General features: G+C 37.1%; 1 protein-coding gene across 9 annotated transcripts in view; it reads left to right on the plus strand.

Annotated features, from left to right (window-relative positions):
- Nucleotides 1–24,532, plus strand: part of MAPDA (N6-Methyl-AMP deaminase) — a 68,304-nt gene that overhangs the window by 11,044 nt on the left and 32,728 nt on the right. For 8 of the 9 annotated variants that reach the window (XR_013162365.1, XR_013162366.1, XM_077127674.1 and 5 more), the window contains exons 3-7: nt 16,086–16,296; nt 17,695–17,825; nt 18,331–18,391; nt 22,056–22,143; nt 24,350–24,431. Coding sequence is in view for 7 of the 9 variants with exons in the window: in XM_077127674.1 (XP_076983789.1) it covers nt 16,231–16,296; nt 17,695–17,825; nt 18,331–18,391; nt 22,056–22,143; nt 24,350–24,431 (428 nt within the window). In the remaining 2 variants the exon portion in view is untranslated. Of the gene's footprint in view, nt 1–8,411; nt 8,532–16,085; nt 16,297–17,694; nt 17,826–18,330; nt 18,392–22,055; nt 22,144–24,349; nt 24,432–24,532 lie in introns of all 9 variants that reach the window. The other variant, XM_077127675.1, reaches the window with a different exon arrangement.

A 24,532-nucleotide genomic window follows, 5' to 3' on the forward strand; every position in this document is an offset into this window, starting at 1 on the left:
TCCAATATACAGAGTTACCAGGCTCAAGTTTATGGTTTTGAGTATCTTCATCTCTCAGGAGCACGCTGGAGAAGTTTTGTCTACCAAAGTTTCAATTTTCTTTCAGGTTTTGATTAGTTCCTGACAATAGGTTAGCATTTTTCCTTTTATGAGGTAAGGTTCATGTATTCCAGAGTTTATTTTCATAGGTCTCCCTGTTATAATTTCAAATGGGATAACTTATGCTTTCCAAAGGAAGTGGATCTTAGATTTAATAAGACTATAGGTAAGGCTTTTGGTTATGATATGTTGAGGGATTCCATGAATTTAGTTAATTGAGTTTCAATTATATCATTTGTTCTTTCTATTAAGCTTGAGGATTAGGGGTGATAGCCACAATGAAACTGTTGCAAAATAGGCCATATCTTGCATATCGTTTTCATAATTTGTACTGTAAAGTGGGTTCCTTGGTCTTTGTGAAGTTCCAAGGAAATTCCCCAATTTGGGCTTGTTTTTTCTTATAATACCTTTGAGATGATAGCAGCAGTAGCTTATCTACAGGGAAAGACTTCAGCCCAATATGGGTACATATAAGTCATTATTAAAGCATATTTATGGACTAGGTTGAGGGTAATTGAATAAAATCCAATTGCCAGATTTCAAAAGGTCCAGTTGGTAAGGGCAAATGTCCTTGACAGCTAAGGTAAGATTTTCCTGGATTATGTTTGGGACAAATTAAACAATTAGGACATATTTTCATAGCTGTTTTAGGGAATGGTGTCCTAAAATATAGCTTTCCCCAGCTTACCATTTTATTAGTTTCCAGTGAGTCATATTATGAGTAATTCCCAGAACTATTTCCAGGAGGCAATTAGGGTGAACTGATTTACCATTAGGGCCAAACCATGATTGAATTGCAGGCTCATAAAAGCAGCCAGTATTTTTCCATTTTTTCTGTTTCCTAGGGACGAGCATTTTGTTGAGCCTCAAGGAGTAATTATTCTTTTCTTTCCAATAGAGTTATTTGGATCAAAAGTCATACAAGCAGAAATAGGATTAGGATTTATAGCTGTACATTTTTTTCTTATAGGCAGGCACCGGGAATCGAACCCAAGTCTCGAGGCACGGCAGGTGAGAACTCTGCCTGCTGAGCCACTGTGGCCTGCCCTATAGCTGTACATTTTTAAATGTATATTTCTGTTGATAACATACAAACACAAACCTTCTTAACATACAAACATTCCATACATGGTGTATAATCAGTGGCTCACACTAGCATCACATAGTTGCATATTCATCACCATGATCATTTCTTAGAACATTCGCATCACTCCAGAAAAAGAAAAAGAAAAAACTCATATCTACCATACCCCTTACCCCTCCTTCTCACTGACCACCAGTATTTCCATCTACCCAATATATTTTGACCCTTGTTCCCCCTATTATTTGTTTATATATATTTTTGTATCCAATTTTTTACTGATCTGTCCATACCCTAGATAAAAGGAGCATCAGACACAAGGTTTTCACAATCACACAGTCATATTGTAAACGTTATCTTTTCATACAATCATCTTTAAGAAACAACGATACTGGAATACAGCTCTACAGTTTCAGGTACTTCCCTCCAGCTACTCCAATACACCATAGACTAAACAGGAATATCTATATAATGCATAAGAATAACCTCCAGGATAACCTCTCAACTCTGTTTGAAATCTCTCAGCCACTGACACTTTATTTTGTCTCATTTCTCTCTTCTCTCTTTTGTTCAAGAAAATTTTCTCAATGTCTTGATACCGAGTCCCAGTTCATCCCAGGATTTCTGTTCCACATTGCCAGAGAGATTTATACCCCTGGGAGTCAGGTCCTGCATGGGGTCAAGGGAAGTGGGTTCACTTGCCATGTCAGCTTAGAGAGAGAGTCCGCATCTGAACAACAAAAGAAGTTCTCTGGGGGGTGACTCTTAGGCCTAATTTTAAGTAGGCTTAGCTTACTTAAAATAATTCCATAGGGTGAACCCCAAGATTGAGGACTTAGCATATTGATTTGGTTGTCCCCACTGCTTGTGAGAGTATCAGAAATCTTCCAAATGGGGACGTTGACTCTTTCCTCCTTTCTCCCATTCCCCTAAGGGAACCTTCTTTACTAACTGTCTAAATCATTCTGGGATTTATTGGGGCATCATACTAGCCTGGACAAAATATCAAAATCTCATGCCCTGTTCAAGATTCCCTGTACTTATGATGCTCAGCTAAACTGACCATACAAGTTAAATTAGGAAATGCACTACCCAAAATATAAATTTTGCACCCAATAAACATCTCTCCCTTTAGTCCCACATAGAAGTTTAAGTTTTAAGATATGAATGATGTCATCCTTTACCCAGTCTTCCGATATACTTTAGACCTATCCAGATCAGCTTCATTCATATCTCTACTTGATGTCTGATCACTTTTTCAACTTTTTTTTTTAAAAAAAAAGTACCCCAGTTCCTTAATGGGGTACTGCTGACTTTCATAGCTTCAGAACTCTGACTTTGAGTCTCTGGTGTCACATAAATATCTGAAGTTTCTGGGAAAGACCAGGTTATATACAAACAGCTCAGTATTTCAGAGTTTAGAATGAACGACTATACCTCCTGAATATATGTAACTGCTGTAAAAGCTTACAATCTAGGACCCTTTATAATAAGCCCCAACCTGATAACCCATGCTCTCGACTTTATTTCACCAAATTTTTATGTTATAGTTAGTCCATATAATTGAGCCATGATAATATTTGTCTTTTTTGTTCCTGATATTTCATTCAACATACAGCTTTAAGGTTCATTCATCTAGTTGCAAGCCTCACAATTTCATTCCTTCTTGCAGCGGCTCAGTATTCCGTTGTACCCTTAGGCCACCTCCATTCATTGTGGATCATTGTGGATCACGATCACTGCCACCGGAAACACCAGTGTGCACATGTCCATTTGTGTCCCCACACTCAGTTCCTCCAGGTATATACTGAGCAATGGGGTTTCAGGATCGTATGGCAAACCCCTAGTCTCCTGTGGAATCACCATACTGCTTTCCGAGGAGCTGTACCTCTCATTTCCCTACTGACAATGAATAGGCACATCTCTTTCTCCACATTTTCTCTAGCACTTGTTTCTCTCTGACCATTTTTAATAGTTTTATTCACACATCATAAAATCCAGCCTAAGTGTATAGACATGCTTTTGCTACCAAACTTCAAATGTCTGAAGACATTTTCTTTTTTTCCGCATAGAATCCATACCCCTTTCCCAATGTCCCTGCCTGTTGACATTTAGTTTTGGCATAATACCTTTGTTACATTCATTGGAAGCATATTACAGGGTTATTGTTGACTATAGACCCTAGCTTAAATTGATTGTACTTTTTCCCGTATACCATCTATTTTCACCACCCTCCAATACTAACACTCCTTTGTTCTTCCTCCTGCAAAAAACGTTTTTTAATTTTTACATTTAATCACGATCATTGTACACTCTAGGCAGCTGTATCTGCTATGTGGTTGCCAGTGCTTCCCTCTGTATTTGCCTGAGAATGACCAGAAATTTTAATCATAGATGAAGCCTTTGGTAACTATATAGCATTTAGCAATTCTGTAATGTAAGAGCCGATTTTTTTCCCAAATTTTTCCTCCACTGGAGTTTAAAAAAAACCTGTTTCCATAACATTCTCAAACCATGAGCAACCCCACAATCACAACAACCATCAGTATATGTATTTGCTGTTTTTATTCTACAGGTATACAGTATAATCTCTTGTAAGAGCAAAAAGTTCAGCTTGTTAGGCTGCTATGGCATTAGTAAGGAATTTATTTCTATTATTTCATGATTGGAGATATTAGCATATCCAACAGGATTGTTTCCTGAGTTATCTTTAAGGTAAGAACCATCTGTACACCAGATGACATCTGCATTATCAATTGGGGTTTATTGTAAATCTATTCAAGGGGTTAGCAATTGGTCTATTAAAACTATGCCATCAGAAATAGTAGGAAGTAAAGTAGCAAGGATTAATGTTGTGACAGTGAACAAAGGAGACGATGAGTGTGAAAAGTAAGAGAATTTTATAAGAAATTAATTTATTGATAGAAAGAGCTTCAACAGAATGAAGGATTTTGCTAGTTTGAAAGGATGTATGTCCCCTAGAAAAGCCATGTTTTAATCAAAATCCCATTTCATAAAGGCAGAATAATCCCTATTCAATACTGTATGTAATTAGATCATCTCCCTGAAGATGTAACCCAATCAAGAGTGGTTGTTAATAAATGTAATCAGAAAGAAAGATAGATGTTAAAGATCAAGATGGTATAATCTAGGAATGCCTAGAGTGTATAATAATAGTGAAATGTACAATGTACAAATTTTAAAAATGTTTTGGCATGAGGAAGAACAAAGGATTGTCTTTATTGTAGGGTGCTGAAAATAGATGATATCTAATACTTTTTTTTATTAATTAAAAAAATTAACTAACACAACATTTAGAAATCATTCCATTCTACATATGCAATCAGTAATTCTTAATATCATCACATAGATGTATGATCATCATTACTTAGTACATTTGCATCGATTTAGAAAAAGAAATAGCAAGATAATAGAAAAAGAAATAAAATGATAATATAGAGAAAAAAATAAAAATAAAAAATACAAAAAATGTATTAAAAAAACCCCAAACTAACAAAAAAAAACTATAGCTCAGATGCAGCTTCATTCAGTGTTTTAACATAATTACATTACAATTAGGTAGTATTGTGTTGTCCATTTTTGAGTTTTTGTATCCAGTCCTGTTGCACAGTCTGTATCCCTTTAGCTCCAATTACCCCTTATCTTACCCTGTTTCTAACTCCTGATGCTCTCTGTTACCAATGACACATTCCAAGTTTATTCTCTAATGTCGGTTTACATCAGTGGGACCATACAGTATTTGTCCTTTAGTTTTTGGCTAGTCTCACTCAGCATAATGTTCTCTAGGTCCATCCATGTTATCACATGCTTCATAAGTTTATTCTGTCTTAAAGCTGCATAATATTCCATCGTATGTATATACCACAGTTTGTTTAGCCACTCGTCTGTTGATGGACATTTTGGCTGTTTCCATCTCTTTGCAATTGTAAATAATGCTGCTATAAACATTGGTGTGCAAATGACCATTTGTGTCTTTGCCCTTAAGTCCTTTGAGTAGATACCTAGCAATGGTATTGCTGGGTCGTATGGCAATTCTATATTCAGTTTTTTTTTTTTTTAATAATATTTTTTAATTTTTATTTATTTATTTACTTATTTTTTACATGGGCAGGCACCGGGAATCGAACCTGGGTCGTCTGGCATGGCAGGCAAGCATTCTTGCCTGCTGAGCCACCGTGGCCCACCCTATATTCAGTTTTTTGAGGAACTGCCAAACTGCCTTCCACAGTGGTTGCACCATTTGACATTCCCACCAACAGTGGATAAGTGTGCCTCTTTCTCCACATCCTCTCCAGCACTTGTCGTTTTTTGTTTTGTTAATAATGGCCATTCTGGTGGGTGTGAGATGATATCTCATTGTGGTTTTGATTTGCATTTCTCTAATGGCCAGGGACATTGAGCATCTCTTCATGTGCCTTTTGGCCATTTGTATTTCCTCTTCTGAGAGGTGTCTGTTCAAGTCTTTTTCCCATTTTGTAATTGGGTTGTCTGTCTTTTTGTTGTTGAGTTGAACAACCTCTTTATAAATTCTGGATACTAGACCTTTATCTGATATGTCATTTCCAAATATTGTCTCCCATTGTGTAGGCTGTCTTTCTACTTTCTTGATGAAGTTCTTTGATGCACAAAAGTGTTTAATTTTGAGGCGCTCCCATTTATTTATTTCTTTCTTCAGTGCTCTTGCTTTAGGTTTAAGGTCCATAAAACTGCCTCCAATTATAAGTTTCATAAGATATCTCCCTACATTTTCCTCTAACTGTTTTATGGTCTTAGACCTAATGTTTAGATCTTTGATCATTTTGAGTTAACTTTTGTATAGGGTGTGAGATACGGGTCCTCTTTCTTTCTTTTGCATATAGATATCCAGTTCTCTAGGCACCATTTATTGAAGAGACTGTTCTGTCCCAGGTGAGTTGGCTTGACTGCCGTATCAAAGATCAAATGTCCATAGATGAGAGGGTGTATATCTGAGCACTCTATTCGATTCCATTGGTCGATATATCTATCTTTATGCCAATACCATGCTGTTTTGACCACTGTGGCTTCATAATATGCCTTAAAGTCCGGCAGCGTGAGACCTCCAGCTTCATTTTTTTTCCTCAAGATGTTTTTAGCAATTCGGGGCACCCTGCCCTTCCAAATAAATTTGCTTATTGGTTTTTCTATTTCCGAAAAATAAGTTGTTGGGATTTTGATTGGTATTGCGTTGAATCTGTAAATCAATTTAGATAGGATTGACATCTTAACTATATTTATTCTTCCAATCCATGAACACGGTATGCCCTTCCATCTATTTAGGTCTTCTGCGATTTCTTTTAACAGTTCTTTGTAGTCTTCTTTGTATAGGTCTTCTCTCTCTTTAGTCAAATTTATTCCTAAGTATTTTATTCTTTTATTGCAATTGTAAATGGAATTCGTTTCTTGATTTCCCCCTCAGCTTGTTCATTGCTAGTGTATAGAAACACTACAGATTTTTGAATGTTGATCTTGTAACCTGCTACTTTGCTGTACTCATTTATTAGCTCTAGTAGTTTTGTTGTGGATTTTTCTGGGTTTTTGACATATAGTATCATATCGTCTACAAACAGTGATAGTTTTACTTCTTCCTTTCCAATTTTGATGCCTTGTATTTCTTTTTCTTGTCTAATTGCTCTGGCTAGAACCTCCAATACAATGTTGAATAATAGTGGTGATAATGGACATCCTTGTCTTGTTCCTGATCTTAGGGGGAAAGTTTTCAATTTTTCCCCATTGAGGATGATATTAGCTGTGGGTTTTTCATATATTCCCTCTATCATTTTAAGGAGGTTCCCTTGTATTCCTATCCTTTGAAGTGTTTTCAACAGGAAAGGATGTTGAATCTTGTCAAATGCCTTCTCTGCATCAATTGAGATGATCATGTGATTTTTCTGCTTTGATTTGTTGATATGGTGTATTACATTAATTGATTTTTTTATGTTGAACCATCCTTGCATACCTGGGATGAATCCTACTTGGTCATGATGTATAATTCCTTTAATGTGTTGCTGGATTCGATTTGCTAGAATTTTGTTGAGGATTTTTGCATCTATATTCATTAGAGAGATTGGTCTATAGTTTTCTTTTTTTGTAATATCTTTGCCTGGTTTTGGTATGAGGGTGATGTTGGCTTCATAGAATGAATTAGGTAGCTTTCCCTCTGCTTCAATTTTTTTGAAGAGTTTGAGCAGGGTTGGTACTAATTCTTTCTGGAATGTTTGGTAGAATTCACATGTGAAGCCATCTGGTCCTGGACTTTTCTTTTTGGGAAGCTTTTGAATGACTGATTCAATTTCTTTACCTGTGATTGGTTTTTTGAAGTCATCTATTTCTTCTTGAGTCAAAGTTGGTTGTTCATGGCTTTCTAGGAACTTGTCCATTTCATCTACATTGTTGTATTTATTAGCATAATGTTGTTCATAGTATCCTATTATTACCTCCTTTATTTCTGTGAGGTCAGGGATTATGTCTCCTCTTCCATTTCTGATCTTATTTATTTGCGTCCTCTCTCTTCTTCTTTTTGTCAGTCTTGCTAAGGGCCCATCAATCTTATTGATTTTCTCATAGAACCAACTTCTGGTCTTATTGATTTTCTCTGTTGTTTTCATGTTCTCAATTTCATTTATTTCTGCTCTAATCTTCATTATTCTTTCCTTTTGCTTGCTTTGGGGTTAGTTTGCTGTTCTTTTTCCAGTTTTTCAAGTGGACAGTTAATTCCTGAATATTTGCCTTTTCTTCTTTTCTGATATAGGTATTTAGGGCAATAAATTTCCCTCTTAGCATTGCCTTTGCTGTATCCCATAGGTTTTGATATGTTGTGTTTTCATTTCATTCACCTCGAGATATTTACTAATTTCTCTTGTAATTTCTTCCTTGACCCACTGGTTGTTTAAGAGTGTGTTGTTGAGCCTCCACGTATTTGTGAATTTTCTGGCACTCCCCCTATTATTGATTTCCAACTTCATTCCTTTATGATCCGAGAAAGTGTTGTGTATGATTTCAATCTTTTTAAATTTGTTGAGACTTGCTCTGTGACCCAGCATATGGTCTATCTTTGAGAATGATCCATGAGCACTTGAGAAAAAGGTGTATCCTGCTGTTGTGGGGTGTAATATCCTATAAATGTCTGTTAAGTCTAGCTCATTTATTGGAATATTCAAATTCTCTGTTTCTTTATTGATCCTCTGTCTAGATGTTCTGTCCATTGATGAGAGTGGTGAATTGAAGTCTCCAACTATTATGGTAGATGTGTCTATTTCCCTTTTCAGTATATGCAGTGTGTTCCTCACGTATTTTGGGGCATTCTGATTCGGTGAGTAAATATTTATGATTGTTATGTCTTCTTGTTGAATTGTTCCTTTTATTAGTAGATAGTATCCTTCTCTGTCTCTTTTAACTATTTTACATCTGAAGTCTAATTTGTTGGATATTAGTATAGCTACTCCTGCCCCTTTCTTGTTGTTATTTGCACGAAATATCTTTTCTCCACCTTTCACTTTCAACCTATGTTTACCTTTGCGTCTAAGATGTGTTTCCTCTAGACAGCATATAGAAGGATCCTGTTTTTTAATCCATTCTGCCAATCTGTGTCTTTTCATTGGGGAATTCAGTCTATTAACATTTAGTGTTATTACTGTTTGGGTAATACTTTCCTCTACCATTTTGCCTTTTGTATTATATATATCATATCTGATTTTCCTTCTTTCTACACTCTTCTCCATACCTCTCTCTTCTGTCTTTTTGTATCTAACCCTAGTGTTCCATTTAGTATTTCTTGCAGAGCTGGTCTCTTGGTCACAAATTGTCTCAGTGACTTTTTGTCTGAGAATGTTTTAATTTCTCCCTCATTTTTGAAGGACAATTTTGCTGGATATAGGAATCTTGGTTGGCAATTTTTCTCTTTTAGTAATTTAAGTATATCATCCCACTGTCTTCTAGCTTCCATGGTTTCTGCTGAGAAATCTACACATAGTCTTATTGGGTTTCCCTTGTATGTGATGGATTGTTTTTCTCTTGCTGCCTTCAAGATCCTCTCTTTCTCTTTGACATCTGACATTCTAACTAGTAAGTATCTTGGAGAATGCCTATTTGGATCTATTCTCTTTGGGGTGCGTTGCACTTCTTGGATCTGTAATTTTAGGTCTTTCATAAGAGTTGGGAAATTTTCAGTGATAATTTCTTCCATTAGTTTTTCTCCTCCTTTTCCCTTCTCTTCTCCTTCTGGGACTCTCACAACACGTATATTTGTGCGCTTCATATTATCATTCAATTCCCTGAGCCCCTGCTCAAATTTTTCCATTCTTTTCCCTATAGTTTCTGTTTCTTTTTGGATTTCAGATGTTCCATCTTCCAGTTCACTAATTCTAGCCTCTGTCTCTTTAAATCTACCATTGTAGGTTTCCATTGTTTTTTCATCTCTTCTACTGTATCTTTCATTCTCATAAGTTCTGTGAATTGCTTTTTCAGACTTTTCATTTCTTCTTTTTGTTCATCCCATGCCTTCTTCATGTCCTCCCTCAATTTATTGATTTGGTTTTTGAAGAGGTTTCCATTTCTGTTCGTATATTCAGAATTAGTTGTCTCAGCTCCTGTATCTCATTTGAGCTATTGGTTTGTTCCTTTGACTGGGCCATATCTTCAATTTTCCTGGTGTGATTTGTTATTTTTTGCTGGCGTCTGGGCATTTAATCAGATTTCCCTGAGTGTGGGACCCAACAGGTTGAAAGACTTTCCTGTGAAGTCTCTGGGCTCTGTTTTTCTTATCCTGCCCAGTATGTGGTGCTTGTCTGTCTGCGGGTCCCACCAGCAAAAGATGTTGTGGCTCCTTTAACTTTGGAAGACTCTCGCTGCTGGATGTGTGGTGGAGACAGAGGAAAGGTTATAGGTTGGTTTTAATGCCTTCAAATTGTGAAGTCCTGGGATCTGAATTCCTTGAGAGAGGGATTCCACCTGAGTTGTGTTTCACCCCTCCCGTGGGGAAGGTTCAGGTGGTAGAGAGCCCTGAAAGCAGCCTGTTTCTGGGTTCCGGGCAGTTGCAACCTGTGTAATCCAAGCACTGAGCCCAGAGGCAACCAAGCCTCCGTAGAAACAGCTGCAGAAGGCTCTGTTTCTCCCCCTTTCCTCTTTTTCAGTTAGCCCAATTGGCGACTTCCGCCTTGATGAGTTTTGCCTGAGGTGAGAACCTATTTTTAGTTGTCAGAAGTTGTTCATTAATGCCACTAGTGGTGTTAGGTTGGGTTCAGTCTCTACTACTGTTGGAGACTCTTTCCTTTCCCTCTGGGAAGTCGCCTGTGGGGGAGGGGCAACAACTGCGGCGGCTTGGGGAACTGCTGATCTGAGGCTCCCAGGCGGCCCGGGAAGCCGCCTGTGTGGAAGGGGCTCCGGTCGCCGGCCGCTACGGCTTGGGGAACCGCTGTTCCAAGGCTCCCAGCTGGCCCGGGAAGCCGCGTGTGTGGAAGGGGCTCCGGTCACCAGCTGCCGCAGCTTGGGGAACCGCCGATCCGAGGCTCCCAGCCGGCCCGGGAAGCCACGTGTGTGGAAGGAGCTCTGGTTGCCGGCCACCGCGGCTTGGGAAACCGCTGATCCGAGGTTCCCAGCCGGCCCAGGAAGGAGGGAGGGAGGGGCTCCGGCCGCCAGCCACCGCGGCCCAGGGAAGCGCGCGCCTCTTGGGGACCTCACCGCAGCAGAGTCTCTTAGCCGGTCCAGCCGGTCCAGAATGGGGTACACTGTGTGTCTGGTCTGTGTAGGGGCTCCGGGAGCTGTTCTGTACTGTTTCTAGTTTTTTAGTAGTTGTTCTGGAGGAGGAACTAAGACGCGCGCGCCTTACTAAGCCGCCATCTTCTCCCGATATCTAATACTTTAAAATGTCACATTATGTGTGAGACTAAAGCAAAAAATGTTTATTTGTTACAAAATTTTGATTTTGACTAGAGCGTTTCCTAATATAAGTAATGTAGATAGTTTGATTGAATGTCATAAGTACTTGGAATCTCAGGTAGCACATGAGTTTTTGTTGGTTTGTCCAGAGTGATCCCCCGATGAATCCCAGAGTGATTTGATCAGTGACTGGAAAAGTATTTGTAAGCCCCCTTCGGGGAATGGTGAGAGTGGGGAGAAATTCAACCTCCCCAAGTTGAATTCTTGATATTCTCACAAGCAGTGTGGACAACCAAAGCTATAGGCTGAGCCCCCAGTCTTGAGGTTTGTTCACATGAAACTTAAACCCACAAAAGATAAGTCAAGTCTACTTAAAATTTCGGCCTAAGAGTCACCCCCAAGAGAGCCTCTTTTGTTGCTCAGATGTGGCCTCTCTCTCCAGCCAACATGACGAGCAGTCTCACCACCCTCCCCTTCTCTGCGTGGGACATGACTCCCAGGGGTGTGGACCTTCCTGGCAACGTGGGACAAAGATCCTGGAATGAGCTGAGACTCAGCATCAAAGGACTGAGAAAAACCCTAGAATGAGCTGAGAATTAACATCAAGAGACTGAGAGAACCTTCTCGACCAAAAGGGGGAAGAGTAAAATAAGGCAAAGTGTCAATGGCTGAGAAATTCCAAACAGAGTCGAGAGGTTATCCTGGAGGTTATTCTTACCCATTAAGTAGATATCACCTTGTTGTTCAAGATGTAGTGGAGAGGCTGGAGGGAATTGCCTGAAAATGTAGTGCTGTGTTCCAGTAGCCATGTTTCCTGATGATGATTGAACAATGATATAGCTTTCACAATGAGACTCTGTGAATGTGAAAACCTTATGTTTGATGCTCCTTTTAGCTACTATATCAACAGAAGAGTAGAACATATGGAATAAAAATAAATAACAGGGGGTACAGATGTTAAAATAAATTCAGTTTGAAATAGTGATAGGTGAAGGTGAGGGGTAAGGGGTATGGTACGTATAGTTTTTTTTTTTTTCTCTATTATCATTTTATTTCTTTTTCTGTTGTCTTTTTATTTCTTTTTCTAAATCGATACAAATGTACTAAGAAATGATGAATATGCAACTATGTGATGATATTAAGAATTACTGATTGTATATGTAGAATGGAATGATTTCTAAATGTTTTGTTAATTTTTTAAAAAATTAATATAAAGAAAAACAAGAGTGGTTGTTAAACTGGATTAGGGGAGATGTATCTCCACCCATTTAGGTGGGTCTTGGTTGGTTTACTGGAGTCCTGTTTGGAATATTTTCTAAGCCTTAGAACTGTCAATTAGCAACTTATTAAATTCCCCTTTTTAAAAGTCATTCTGTTTCTGGTATATTGCATTCCGGCAGCTAGCAAACTAGAACAGGGACATAAATAGTTAAGGGAGATCCCATAATTCTTCAGTTGATTCTAAAAATTTTGCCGTCACAGGAATGACCTCATCCAATGAGGAAGTAGTCCTTTAGCTACAGCATCCAGTTGCTGGCTATAATATCCTAGAGGTCTGTGGTGTTCTCCATGCTTTTGTGTAAGGATACCTAAGGTTTTTCCTTCTCTTTCATGAACAACAAAAACAAAAAGGGTAATTTGTAATTAAGGGTGTGTAAAATATTGTTTTTACATTTTTCAGTATCCCCCAATTCTTCCAGCTTTGTCAGCAGTGATATACATTCCTGCATGTACTCTTTCAGCTCTGTGCCAGTAGTATCTTTCTCCAAGGTTAACTTCCTGGGAAGTTGTGCTCAAAGAAGCAAGCATTAAGAAATAAATAACTTTGTTAGCAGTCATGTGCATTGTACTTTCTTGGCTCCATGCCTTCTTGTTCTGTGCATGTTATAAAACCCTGCCTTTCCTTCTGATCAACGTGAACCATCATGGCAAAGAATTGCTGTCTCTCCTCCTGCCACTGAGGGTGGGGGAGACCCCATGTAGGCACCAATAGTGCTTTATCTTCCTTGCCAAGCTAGACTGCTCTGTGTCATTCTTTGGTCTGTTGTATTTTTACACAGTCGCTTGCTTTACTTGGAACAGGGTGTCCCCAGGGCAGAATGCTGAAAATCTATGCTTTATTTCCTTAAAGGAATTTTGACAGTTTCATCAAAGGGGCTTAATTTGTTCATTCGTACAGCAAGACATTTAAAGGTTGCGCTATCCAAGAAAAATTAGGCATCCAATTTCTACAATATCCTGCAAGGCATAAAAATCCTCTTAGTTGAGGTTTGGTCTTGGGAAGAGGGAAAGTTAGCATGCTTTGGATTAGGTCAAGGTCTGGGAGAAGGCCCTGGGGAACAGGGATAGGTGGGACAGAGAGAATGTGGTCAATATCAGTAGGTGATGTGGGCTTAAATATGTTAGAATAGTATTTAAAAGAGAGTGGTGTTTAAATTTTATTTCTTTGACTGAAAGGGAGGGAATATGTATGAGACTTAATTCCTTATCCTGGTCTTTGGAATCTGGTTCTGAGTTCCTAATTAATTTCCCTCTTTTGGGGAAATTAAGAAACTTCTTAATTTTTTAAGTGTTTGGAATAGTACAAGTAAATCCTTGAATTGGGGCAGAGGAGACTAACGAAAATTGAGTGCCTTGTAAAGGTCCTAATTGAGGTGAAATTGGGAGTAATTTAATGACTTCATGGCTTGGAAACTCCTGCCATTTTAATTGTTTCTGTACTCTGGTAGGGAGGGTTAATGAGGGCCCTATGATTTAAGGTGGCCCCAGTATCTTTTAGAGTTCCTGTACTCTTGTTTCCAATTATCAGATGTACTTTACCTAAAGATGTGACTTGGCCAATTGGAAAATTCTCTGCCATAACCCTGCCATAGCCCTAGCAGTCACATTGAAAGGCATCTTGCTTTCTTAGAGGGCAGAGACCATTCAGGAGCATTGCTGCTGTTTTTCTGTTTTTGTTTTGTTTTTTGCTTAGTGTCTTTTCCAATGTCCAGGTTGTTTACTGTAATTACAAGTGCTGGGGCCCTGAACCCTGGTGCCTAAATTAATAACTGTATTGAAAACTCATAGTTTATGCTAATTAGTATCTGTGCTGTTGGGAGATGAACCCGGCCCTGGCACCATGGGATCAACAATGCCATCCTGACCAAAAGGGGAAAAAGAATTATAACAAATAAGATATCATTGGCTGAGAGAGTTCAAATAGAGTCTAGAGGCTACATTGGAGCCTTTCACAACTTTTTTAAAAGTAACACCGTATCATAGAAATCTTTCTGTATATGGTCATAGTAGGATATTCAGTAATCAATTGAATAAGTACATAATTAATTTAACCAGTACCCTACTGATGAACATTTAAGTTGTTTCCAGTTTTTTGCTATTATAAACGATGCTACAAGGTATGTATCTGTACATTTCCTAGAGATATAAGACAATTTCCTAAAAATAAAATTGTTGGGTCAATAATGTGCTTTTTTAACTGATTGATATTGTTAAATAGCTTTCTAAAAAGACCATACCATGTTCTGCTCCCATCAGAACTTTTATTTATACCTTTACCAATATTGGGTTTTATTTTTCTGGGATTCAGAATTGTTTCTGCCTATCTTTACAAGTTTAGTCTTACATGTAAACTTTAAAATCAGTTTCTAAGGAATAATTTTGGGATATTTGATTAACACTTTATAAGTAAAGTTATAGAAAATGTACTTTACTTTGCAAGAATAAGATGTGTCATTCCATTTTAGGGACGTCTTTTATATTCTTAAGTAGAGATATTAACCACCATTGATCAAATAGATCATTTTTCCCCAGTTGTTTAAAACACCACTTTTATCTCATGCTCAATTGGCCTTTTGGTGGTTTTCTATGACTCTGTCTAGTCCAATGCAAACTATTTTCTTTATTGCACATTTTAATATCTTGGTAACTCCTCTCAATATCAATTTACTCATTTGTAATGTGATAATTCGATTTATATGGCAAAGTTATTGTGAGAGTTAAAGATAAAAGTATTAAAAGTGCTTGACACATACCTTGTATAGACTCGGAAAACATGGAAACCACTTTTCTTATCAACGCCATCATCAATGTATGAAAACCAAGAGGGTCGAGGTGGCTACTTTGAATATCACTAAATTTCATTTGGAATTTTGTCTTAATATATAAATTACCTTAAATAATTTCAGAGATGAAGAGCAATTAGGATTTGTTTATCCTTCTACAATGTGCTAGGTGCTAGAGAGAATAATCTATAGTTCCTATCTTCAAGAAGCTTAGAATCTGGTAAGGGAGAAAGACGTAAAACAGTGATTGAGATAAAATGTGATAAATTGTTGAATAGAGGTAATAACTGGATCATATGGAAACATTGAAGAGGGGCATTTAAATGGCTTATTAATCCTTATAGCTACTTTGCATTTTTGTCCTGTTTTTATAAATAAGGAAACTGAAGCCTTGAGGTTAAGCTATTAACACCACACACTTAGTAAATGGCAGAACTAGTGAAAGGATAAACCCAGATTCACTTAACCACAGTGCTTGTGCTCTTCCTTCACATATTTTAATCAATTCAAAAATGTAAATGTTTTCTCCTAAAATAGGCTTTATAAGGTTTCTAGTTTTTTGTTTTGTTTTGTTTTGTTTTGGGTGCATGGTCTGGGAATTGAACCCGGGTCTCCCGCATGAAAGGTGAGCATTCTACCACTGAACTACCTGTGCACCCTGGTTTCTAGTTTTTGAAGTAGGATGTTGTAGTTTCTATAAAACTGCCAATAGGTAAATTATACACCCTACTACAAGTCAGATTTTAATACACCTCTTTCAGCTTGAAGCTTTGCCCTATTTGTATTTCAGATCGCTTATTCATCATTTCTCTGCCTTGGACACTCTTGAGTTAGTTTTAGAGGGCCTTTTGTCTTTTCAAGAATTAATTAGCAGAATCTTGTTTCTTTGCTTTCATGTCAACATCTGAAAATATTTGTTAAAATAGGTAAAGCTGAGCCGAGAGTGACATACATAGCTAACTTCAATAAAATGTGAAGAAGTAAAGTGATCTGAAGAAATTCAGGACCACAGATCTTACTGACTACAATCACAGTTCATACTGAAGAAGGACATTTTTCTCTTCTAAAATCATGATGGAGGCAGATGAACAGCAACAACCACGGGAGACCAACTTTTACTTGGAATTGCCAAAAGTGGTGAGAATTCAGCAGCAGAATTCCTGAGTGATCTTAACTATGTTGGCTTCTGTGTTTTTTCTTTTCTTTTTTTAGGTTTAATGGTTCATTTAACAGAATACATCTTTTGCAGTTATGCTCCACGATGTTTCCTGTGTTAGTTCTCTCTAAAGGTTTTTACTGATGATCGCTCTATTCTGAACCACCCACAAAGCCCTCCACCTCACCAACCATTGCTTCTAACTCGAGATGAAACATAATTTGCTCTAAATGATCTTGAACAGGATGCTAGGGCTCTATGAAGTCTTTGACAGATTTTTTTTTTTTTTTTTTTACATAGGCAGGCACCGGGAATCGAACCCGGGTCCTCTGGCATGGCAGGCAAGCATTCTTGCCTGCTGAGCCACCATGGCCCACCCCTTTGACAGATTTTATAATAGCAAAAGAATCCATTAGAACTGGTACCACAAACACATTTGCTGCCTTAATTGTGTTGCTTGCACAGAATTAGGCTTTAAGTATTGTTATTAACCCATAGCACAAATGTTTAATTTTAGCGAAATTACTCTATTGTTAAATGGTCTCAACAGAGCATATATATGCATACTCTTGTGCTAGGCCATCTACTCTCTCTCTCTGTCTCTCTTTTTTTTTTTTTTTTTTTTGTTAATTTATTCTTTTTGCTTTGAAATAATTTCAAACTTACAGGAGAGTTGCAAAAAAATAATACAGCTCCATACCGAGAACTTCAGCATATCCCCACCCAACCATCCAATGTGCAGATCTACCATTTTAACATGTGCCGTTTTTGCTGTATCATTCCATCGATCTACTCATTTATCAACCCATCATCTATCTAGCTAGCTAGCTAGATAGCTATTATTTTCTGAACATTTGAGAGCAGGTTGCATACATTGTGCTTCTTGAACATATAATACTTCTATGTGCATTTATTAAGGTCAAGGATATTCCGCTAATGTAAAGTTCAAGAAAGTTAACATTGATAGAAAGCTTATATTGCATATTCCAATTTTTTCTTATGTCCCAATAATGTCCTCTTGAGCCTTTTCTCCTCCATTCTGGATCATGTATTACATTTAATTGTCATTTTCTTTTTAGTTTTTTTTTTTATTGTGGAAACATATATATGACACAAATCTTCCCATCCCAGCCCCTCTCCGCATGCTGTTCAGTGGATTGATGGCACACACAGTGTTTTTTCTTTTAACAGAAGAAAACTAAATTTTATAGGTAGAATTTATAAACTGTGAACTTTTAAATTTGTTAAACATTGTATACAGCTAAGTCTAATAATAGGCAATTTGCCTAGTATAAACTACAAATAACAGATTCCTGTTATGATGCTATGACTCTGTTGTACATTTGATCAGTTTCACTGATTATATTCTCTTACCTCAGGAACTTCATGCCCACTTGAATGGATCTATTAGTTCTAATACCATGAAGAAATTAATAGCCAAGAAGCCAGATCTTAAAATCCACAATCAGATGACTGTGATTGACAAAGGAAAAAAGAGAACTTTAGAAGAGTGAGTATTGGGAAGTTGTGAATATACCTTTTTGTTTATATCGGTATTTTGAGATTGTAAGAGGTATATAAGAATTCAGATTTTAGTAATTAAAGAAATAGGGTAGCTCTTTAGTGTGAAGAGTATACTTTTCATAAAACTTTTTTTCCCAATTCTCAGACTCTTGATAATATTTTTAATGATTTATGTTGTTTGTGAAGTTATTCTATATTGGAATATTCTTTAGATTTAAAAATATAGATTTACTGATTTCCCTTCCTGTTTTCTGCTACTGACAAAAGAGTGGGAAGTGGAAACTTTTATTTCTCACTTAAAAATATCAGTAATGTTTATTTGATTATCTTTCCAGATCAATGTAATTTTTGAAGAACCTATTTTATATTCTTTGTAAAATATATGCTTACTGTTAGCCTAAAAGCTATGAATGAATTAAGCTTGTGAGTTTCTCTTGAGTGATGACTTTTTAATGACTTGGATATGTTTGAACTTTTCATTCACATTGCAGATGTTTCCAGGTATTTCAGATTATTCATCAGCTCACTGCTAGCCCTGAAGATATTCTAATGGTGAGATATAAAGGGATTTCTAATACAGTTTAAAAAGTATTAAGTAATTTATGCCATTCTGTAATTGAATATGACCTTTTGCTTCCCTCAAGAGTCCAATGAAAAAGCTTTCTGATTTTTTAGGATAACCCTTCTTAAGAGCAATGTAAGATATTTGCTTAGAAATCAATATAAAAAGACTGTGTCCATTATAAAATATATGAGGAAAGAACCAAAACCAATATCTTCTATTAAAGAGAGGGTAACTTGGAGGAGAAAATGCCTGGTTTTCAATGTATAACATATTTTATGAAATATTTGACCACAGATGGGTATGTCCTTAGTAGACTTTATCTGTATTGTATGGGAGACTAATAAATATGTGGGTGGACATTATAGAGAGTGAAAAAATTCAAGAAGTGCTTAGAGATTGCACTAATGATCCATGACCAATTGATACAGGAAAATTGTGCCTTCCTGGGTGAGAATATGAGGACTAGCAGGCACCATTGTATTCTTTTATCTGAAACTCCATGACAGAGGCTAACATAGAAGACCGGCCTCTGTATCATTGATCTGATCAGGATGGCATTTTAAAATATTTTCCTTATAAATGGAGAGAAGCAAAACCTTATCTGTGTTCTTAACCATCAGAGAAAATTTCAGAGTTAGAAATATACCCTGAGTTTCTGGAGAACTAACTTTGATCAAAAAATAATTTTCTTCCTTGGCCAAGACTGATCTTCATGATAAGTAGTGAGTAAATTAATCACATTCTGAAGAGGACTAACTTTAAAACTTTAGCTCATCAGCAAAAGATGATGTGATGGTTAGGTTCTGGTGTCAGCTTGGCCAAATGATGATGCCCAATTGTCTGGTCAGGCAAGCACTGGCCTGACTGTTGCTGCAAGGATATTTTGTGGTTGATTGATCAAATCATCATTCAGTTGGTTGCATCTGTGGCTGATTACATCTGTGATCAACTAGAGCATGCTCCCACACAATGAGATAATCTAATCACTTGAAGGCTTTTAAGGAAGAAGAAAGATTTTTCCACCACCTCTTTGGCCGAGAAGCCTCTCCTTTGGAGTTCATCCAGACCCCTCTTCAGAGCTGCCAGCTTCACAGCCTGCCGTATAGATTTTGGACTCTACCATTTCTAGGGCTCCATGAGACACCTTTATAAATCTCATATTTACAGATCTCTCCTATTGGTTCTGTTTCTCTAGAGAACCCTAACACAGATGATAAATGCCAGAATTCCAGGCACTGCACTAAAGGCTTGTTGATATAACAAATAGATTGAGGGCAGTGCAATGGTGGCTCAGTTGCAGAATTCTCACCTGCCATATTGGAGACCCAGGGTTGATTCCCAGAGCCTGCCCATGCAAAAAAAAATGGGTAGAAAAAGAATAGATTGACACAGGGCCTACCCCTGAAGAATTTATAGTCAGGTTGAAGAGACAGATTAATAAGCAGATAATCAACATAATGTGCTAAGCTCTGTGTTAGTGTCAGGCATGGGGATTTGTAGGAATCCAAAGGGGCATTTTCTAATTAGCTGAATAATAGACATTATTGAACACTGCCAGAAATGTCCACAGCAGAAGTTCTGGTCTCACTTTTTGTTGTTGAATGTAACAGAACAAAAGTGGTGACATTTTAGGTTCTGAATGTTTGATACTCCCTGGGTATAATAATGCCATACTTATCATTTCATTCCTTTCAAAGTTAGTGGAAAACTTTTTAAAATTAGGCTTGGAATTAAAATTCTGCACATTTGTCTTAATACTACTGGAATGAACACCTATAGGTTGTTCAGAGAATGACAGTGCAATAAATTAGTAAGAGCTGCATACAATAGAGGAAGCATTTGTGAGAGTAAAACAAGAGATTGTTTCTAATTGTGGGGTTGAGTGTGTGGAAATCAGTTAGAACTTCAGTCTAGGTGACCTGTGTGTAATCTTAAAGAGACAGGGTTGGAATGTGACTGAAATAATTGATTGTATATGTGTCAGACACCATGCTCAGGACTACTTTCTGAGGTAGGGATTTTTATCATTCCCTTTTTGCTGATGAAGCAACTGAGGCTTAAAGGGGTTAAGTGTAACTTATTCAAGGTCCCACAGAGAGTTAGTGGTAGAACTGACTTTACCTGGCTCCGGAGCCCATGCTCTTTCGCATTCGCGCTGTGCAGTCTTATAGTCCTTTCAGTAGTCAGAAACTTAACTGTTAACTAATTGTAATCTCTCTGGAGAAAGAATTTGAACAGTTGCTCTCAGTGCAGCGTATAGCAGGATAAACCCTAAAGAGTTGCCTTCGGTACCTAGTGCTGCCGGGAGCAGATGTGGATCCCAGAGACGGTGCTTGGATGTGGGGTAGGGATTCTCTGTAGCCTAGGTCAGTCTTCCCCTCTTTGCTCTCATACCATACTTGGCAGCAAACTTCTTCTCATTGTTCATTTGGTTTTGGCACCAGATATGGGGGTAACCCCTTCAGTCACTGAGAAGGACTACTATTTCAAACCCTCACTTCCACCCAACTTCTGTTGTCAATGCATTTATTACCAAACTGGCTTCTGCATTACTTTCATGTGAGCTAGGGTAGAAGATGAGTTGGTCTCTCTGGGTCTGCTCAGTTCTGGACAAGATTAAGTTCTTTAACTTGCAAAGATAAGACACAGACCTTGGATTGCAGTGAATTCACCAGGGTAGTGCCATCTTGATAAGCACTGTCCGCACAACCAGCCAGCCCTGTTTTTTTGTCAGGACGCTGCACTTGCATGCCTATGTGCATGTAGTCAAAACAGATTAAGATTAGGATACCAACTATAGGGGCTAACTAGGGCAGGCAGACCCAGCACTCTCAACCTGGTACTTTTTTCTTCTATTACTTGATACTTTTAAAATGATAGTGTAGAAGGAAAATACACTGTCAACCATTAGATTTCATTTATCCTTATGATTCAGTAATATTGGGGTTTTTGGGATTTGTACTCTCCTGGATATTTTATTTTATTTTTTGTATGGGCAGGCACTTGGAATCAAACTCTGTCTGCTGAGCCACCCCTGTGAGCCACTGTGGCCCACCCAGTGCAATTTTATGTATATTTATCACCTACTTTCTTTGCCTATGAAGAATTTCCTAAGTACTTCTGAGGAAAATTTATCCCTGCCTGAAGAATTAATTGAAAAGTTCATCTTATTCCTAAATTACTTGAATGAGAACCTTAAACCATGGCTTTAAATGGTGTATCAGTAAAACCTAATCATTTCGGCTGTTTATTTCCACGTTTCCTTTTCTAGCACTGTACACACATAGATGGTTTTAACTGCCTTAAGTTTTACCTCACTTCTCTGCTTTATCAGTCTTCTTTTGTGAACACTAAGAAATAGAAAAGTGGTTAATAGGAGGGAAATAAACAAATCCCACCAAAAGGTGTAGGTGATATGCAGAATGGGAATTAATGTGAGAATGAGGGGGTGATAGTTGCCATTGGAAATGTTTCAACTCAGTCACAGTCACTACAGGGATACAGTAAAGTGGGTAATCTTTACCACATGAGAGACTTCCAGTATTACTTGCCAATAAAATTTAATAAATAAAATAAAGCTGTAACAGTTGGCACTTTAATTAGGAACCTATACTAACATTCTCAATATTATGTGCTTCACCTTTTTATTAGGTTACAAAAGATGTTATTAAAGAATTTGCAGATGATGGTGTCAAGTACCTGGAACTAAGGAGCACACCTAGAGGAGAAAATACTACAGGTAGGATTTAATTACTTCTCGGCAAATATGTTATCCCATTTCCCATGATCTTTGGTCATTCTTGTGTTTCCAAATTGGGAGTATGGAGTGCTTATTTTTCCACTATGGTATTGCTCTTTATTTTCATGTGAACCTTTAGAGGCAAAAGTTCAATTCTTGTTCTTCTTGGTTTATTAATTATTATTAATTGATATTATTAATATTATTAACAGATTCTATTAATAAGTCAATGATACTTAAATAAAAAGTAGAAAATCAGGTCAGTTGTATATGCTTAAGGGAAAAAAAAGGTCTGGAAAATTTTTTTGTTGTTGTTCTTTGTTTTTTTCACTCTGAGAAAGGGTATTTGGTTCTTAAAGTTGAATTATCTCTCAAGCACAGGCTAATTCTTGTTCTCTGCATCAGGGACAGTCGTGAATGATGCTACTGAATGAATGCAGAATCATGTTTTATAACAATCCTGGGAATAAAGATGATCATTCATTCCTCAGGGACTGGTGGTAGGAGCAAGCTGTGATGATAAAGCCTGTATGCATGTAGAGGAGCAGAGCTCGATGTGGTTTGGAGAAATGTCCTAGGGCCCTCCTTCCATAAAAGCAGCATCAGGAACTATTATATTGTCATTGGGCCCTCTCTTAGCACTTTGTCTACGACCTGAAGAGTCATCTTGCATTCTGAAATATGTAGCCTGATGAACATTCAGGGGGTAAAATTACTTATAATAAAGTGAGTGTGGAAATAGGGCAAGGAGAAGATTCTTATCTTGCATTTTAAACTGTAGAATCAGTTCCAAGTTATACTGGTGAGGATAGCAAAAGGGAAGACAGAAGAAACTTGCCAGTTTATAGAGTCGGTTTGTTTTTTTCAGGGAATAGAAATTCAAAAGGAGGATGTTAACCTAAGTATGTAACAACAGAGGAATGGTTAAATAAGGATTAATGGAATATTATGGTACCATTAAACATATTTGCAAAGATGCTTTAATAATATGGGAAAAGGCTCAAAATACAGCATTTGATGACCAAACAGGGTTCATATTATACTAAATAGCATCACATCTGTTTAAGAATATGTGTATATATATATGCATTTACTTAGAAAAAAAACATTGCTATCTCTGGGTGGTAGGATTATAGGTTATTTTTATTTTTCTTCTTTATAATATAATTTCTATTTTACTAGAGATTTTCTGTCAAAAGTAAGCATTTTGTGATCAAGGGAAAAGGGTATTTTAGAGGTGGTTGTTCAAAAGAGGGCTCTTCCAGAGTCCCCCAGAAAAGGAGGACTTGAGCCCCACTTTTGTAAGAACATTTGTGGTACCATAGAAGAGAAAAATTCAGCCTAAGCAGGATTGAGGGGAAAGGAACCCAAGTAGGATTTTTTTTCTGCATTAGCAGAAAATTGAACTGCTAATAGAGAAAACATTTCCTTCCTTCCTTCTCTTCCTTCCTTTCTTATTTTAGAACAAACTTCAGTAAAGGAGATTTTGTTGTTGTTATTGTTCTTGCTTTTTTAGAATAAGCACTTAAAATTTATAACAGTTTGTCAGAGTTATGTCTGTTGAATCTAAGAATAATTTTTAAATGGACTTATCTTTTGTATGTCCTTTATTTCATTTTTCTAGTTAATTTTTTTTCAATTTTATTAAAGTACAACTAACATTTAATAAAATGTACATATAAGGGATGTATATATATTTTTGGGGGGTGAGGGGTCTTGGTCTGAGACTTGAACCTGGGTCTCTCCCACATGTGTGTATGTATATATATGTATATATATATTTTTTAATATTTTTATTGAGATAACGCCATGCACATACAGTCCATCCAAGTTATACAATCAGTGGCTCACAATATCGTCATATAGTTGTGTATTTCTAACCATGATCATTTTTAGAACATTTGCATCCTCCAGAAAAAGAAATAACAAGAAAAAAGAAAAAAACTCATGCATCCCTTGCCCCTTACCCTCCCTCTCATTGATCACCAGTATGACAATCTACCCAATTTTCTTTTACCCCTTATCCCCCACTTTTATTTATTTATTTTCTTTATTTATTGTCCTTAAGGGCTATATTCTAACTCATCTTTAACCATGCTCTTGTCACAACATAAAGTGAAAATGTAATTGTTCATATAGAGAGGCTAATGTTGAAGTGCAGTGGTTTATAATCTATTTACATATATTTTCTATGTGTCCTTTCCAGGAATGACTAAAAAGACTTATGTGGAATCCATACTCGAGGGTATAAAACAGTCCAAACAAGAAAACTTAGACATTGATGTTAGGTAAGAAATACTGTACCTTTGTAGTTACTGTTTAAAAAACTAGAATGTGAAATGTTACTGTTTTGATCACAACTATAACAAATTTTTATAAATAATCCAGT

This window comes from Tamandua tetradactyla, chromosome 14, assembly GCF_023851605.1.
Source record: "Tamandua tetradactyla isolate mTamTet1 chromosome 14, mTamTet1.pri, whole genome shotgun sequence".
In the NCBI taxonomy this organism is placed as follows: Eukaryota; Metazoa; Chordata; class Mammalia; order Pilosa; family Myrmecophagidae; genus Tamandua; species Tamandua tetradactyla.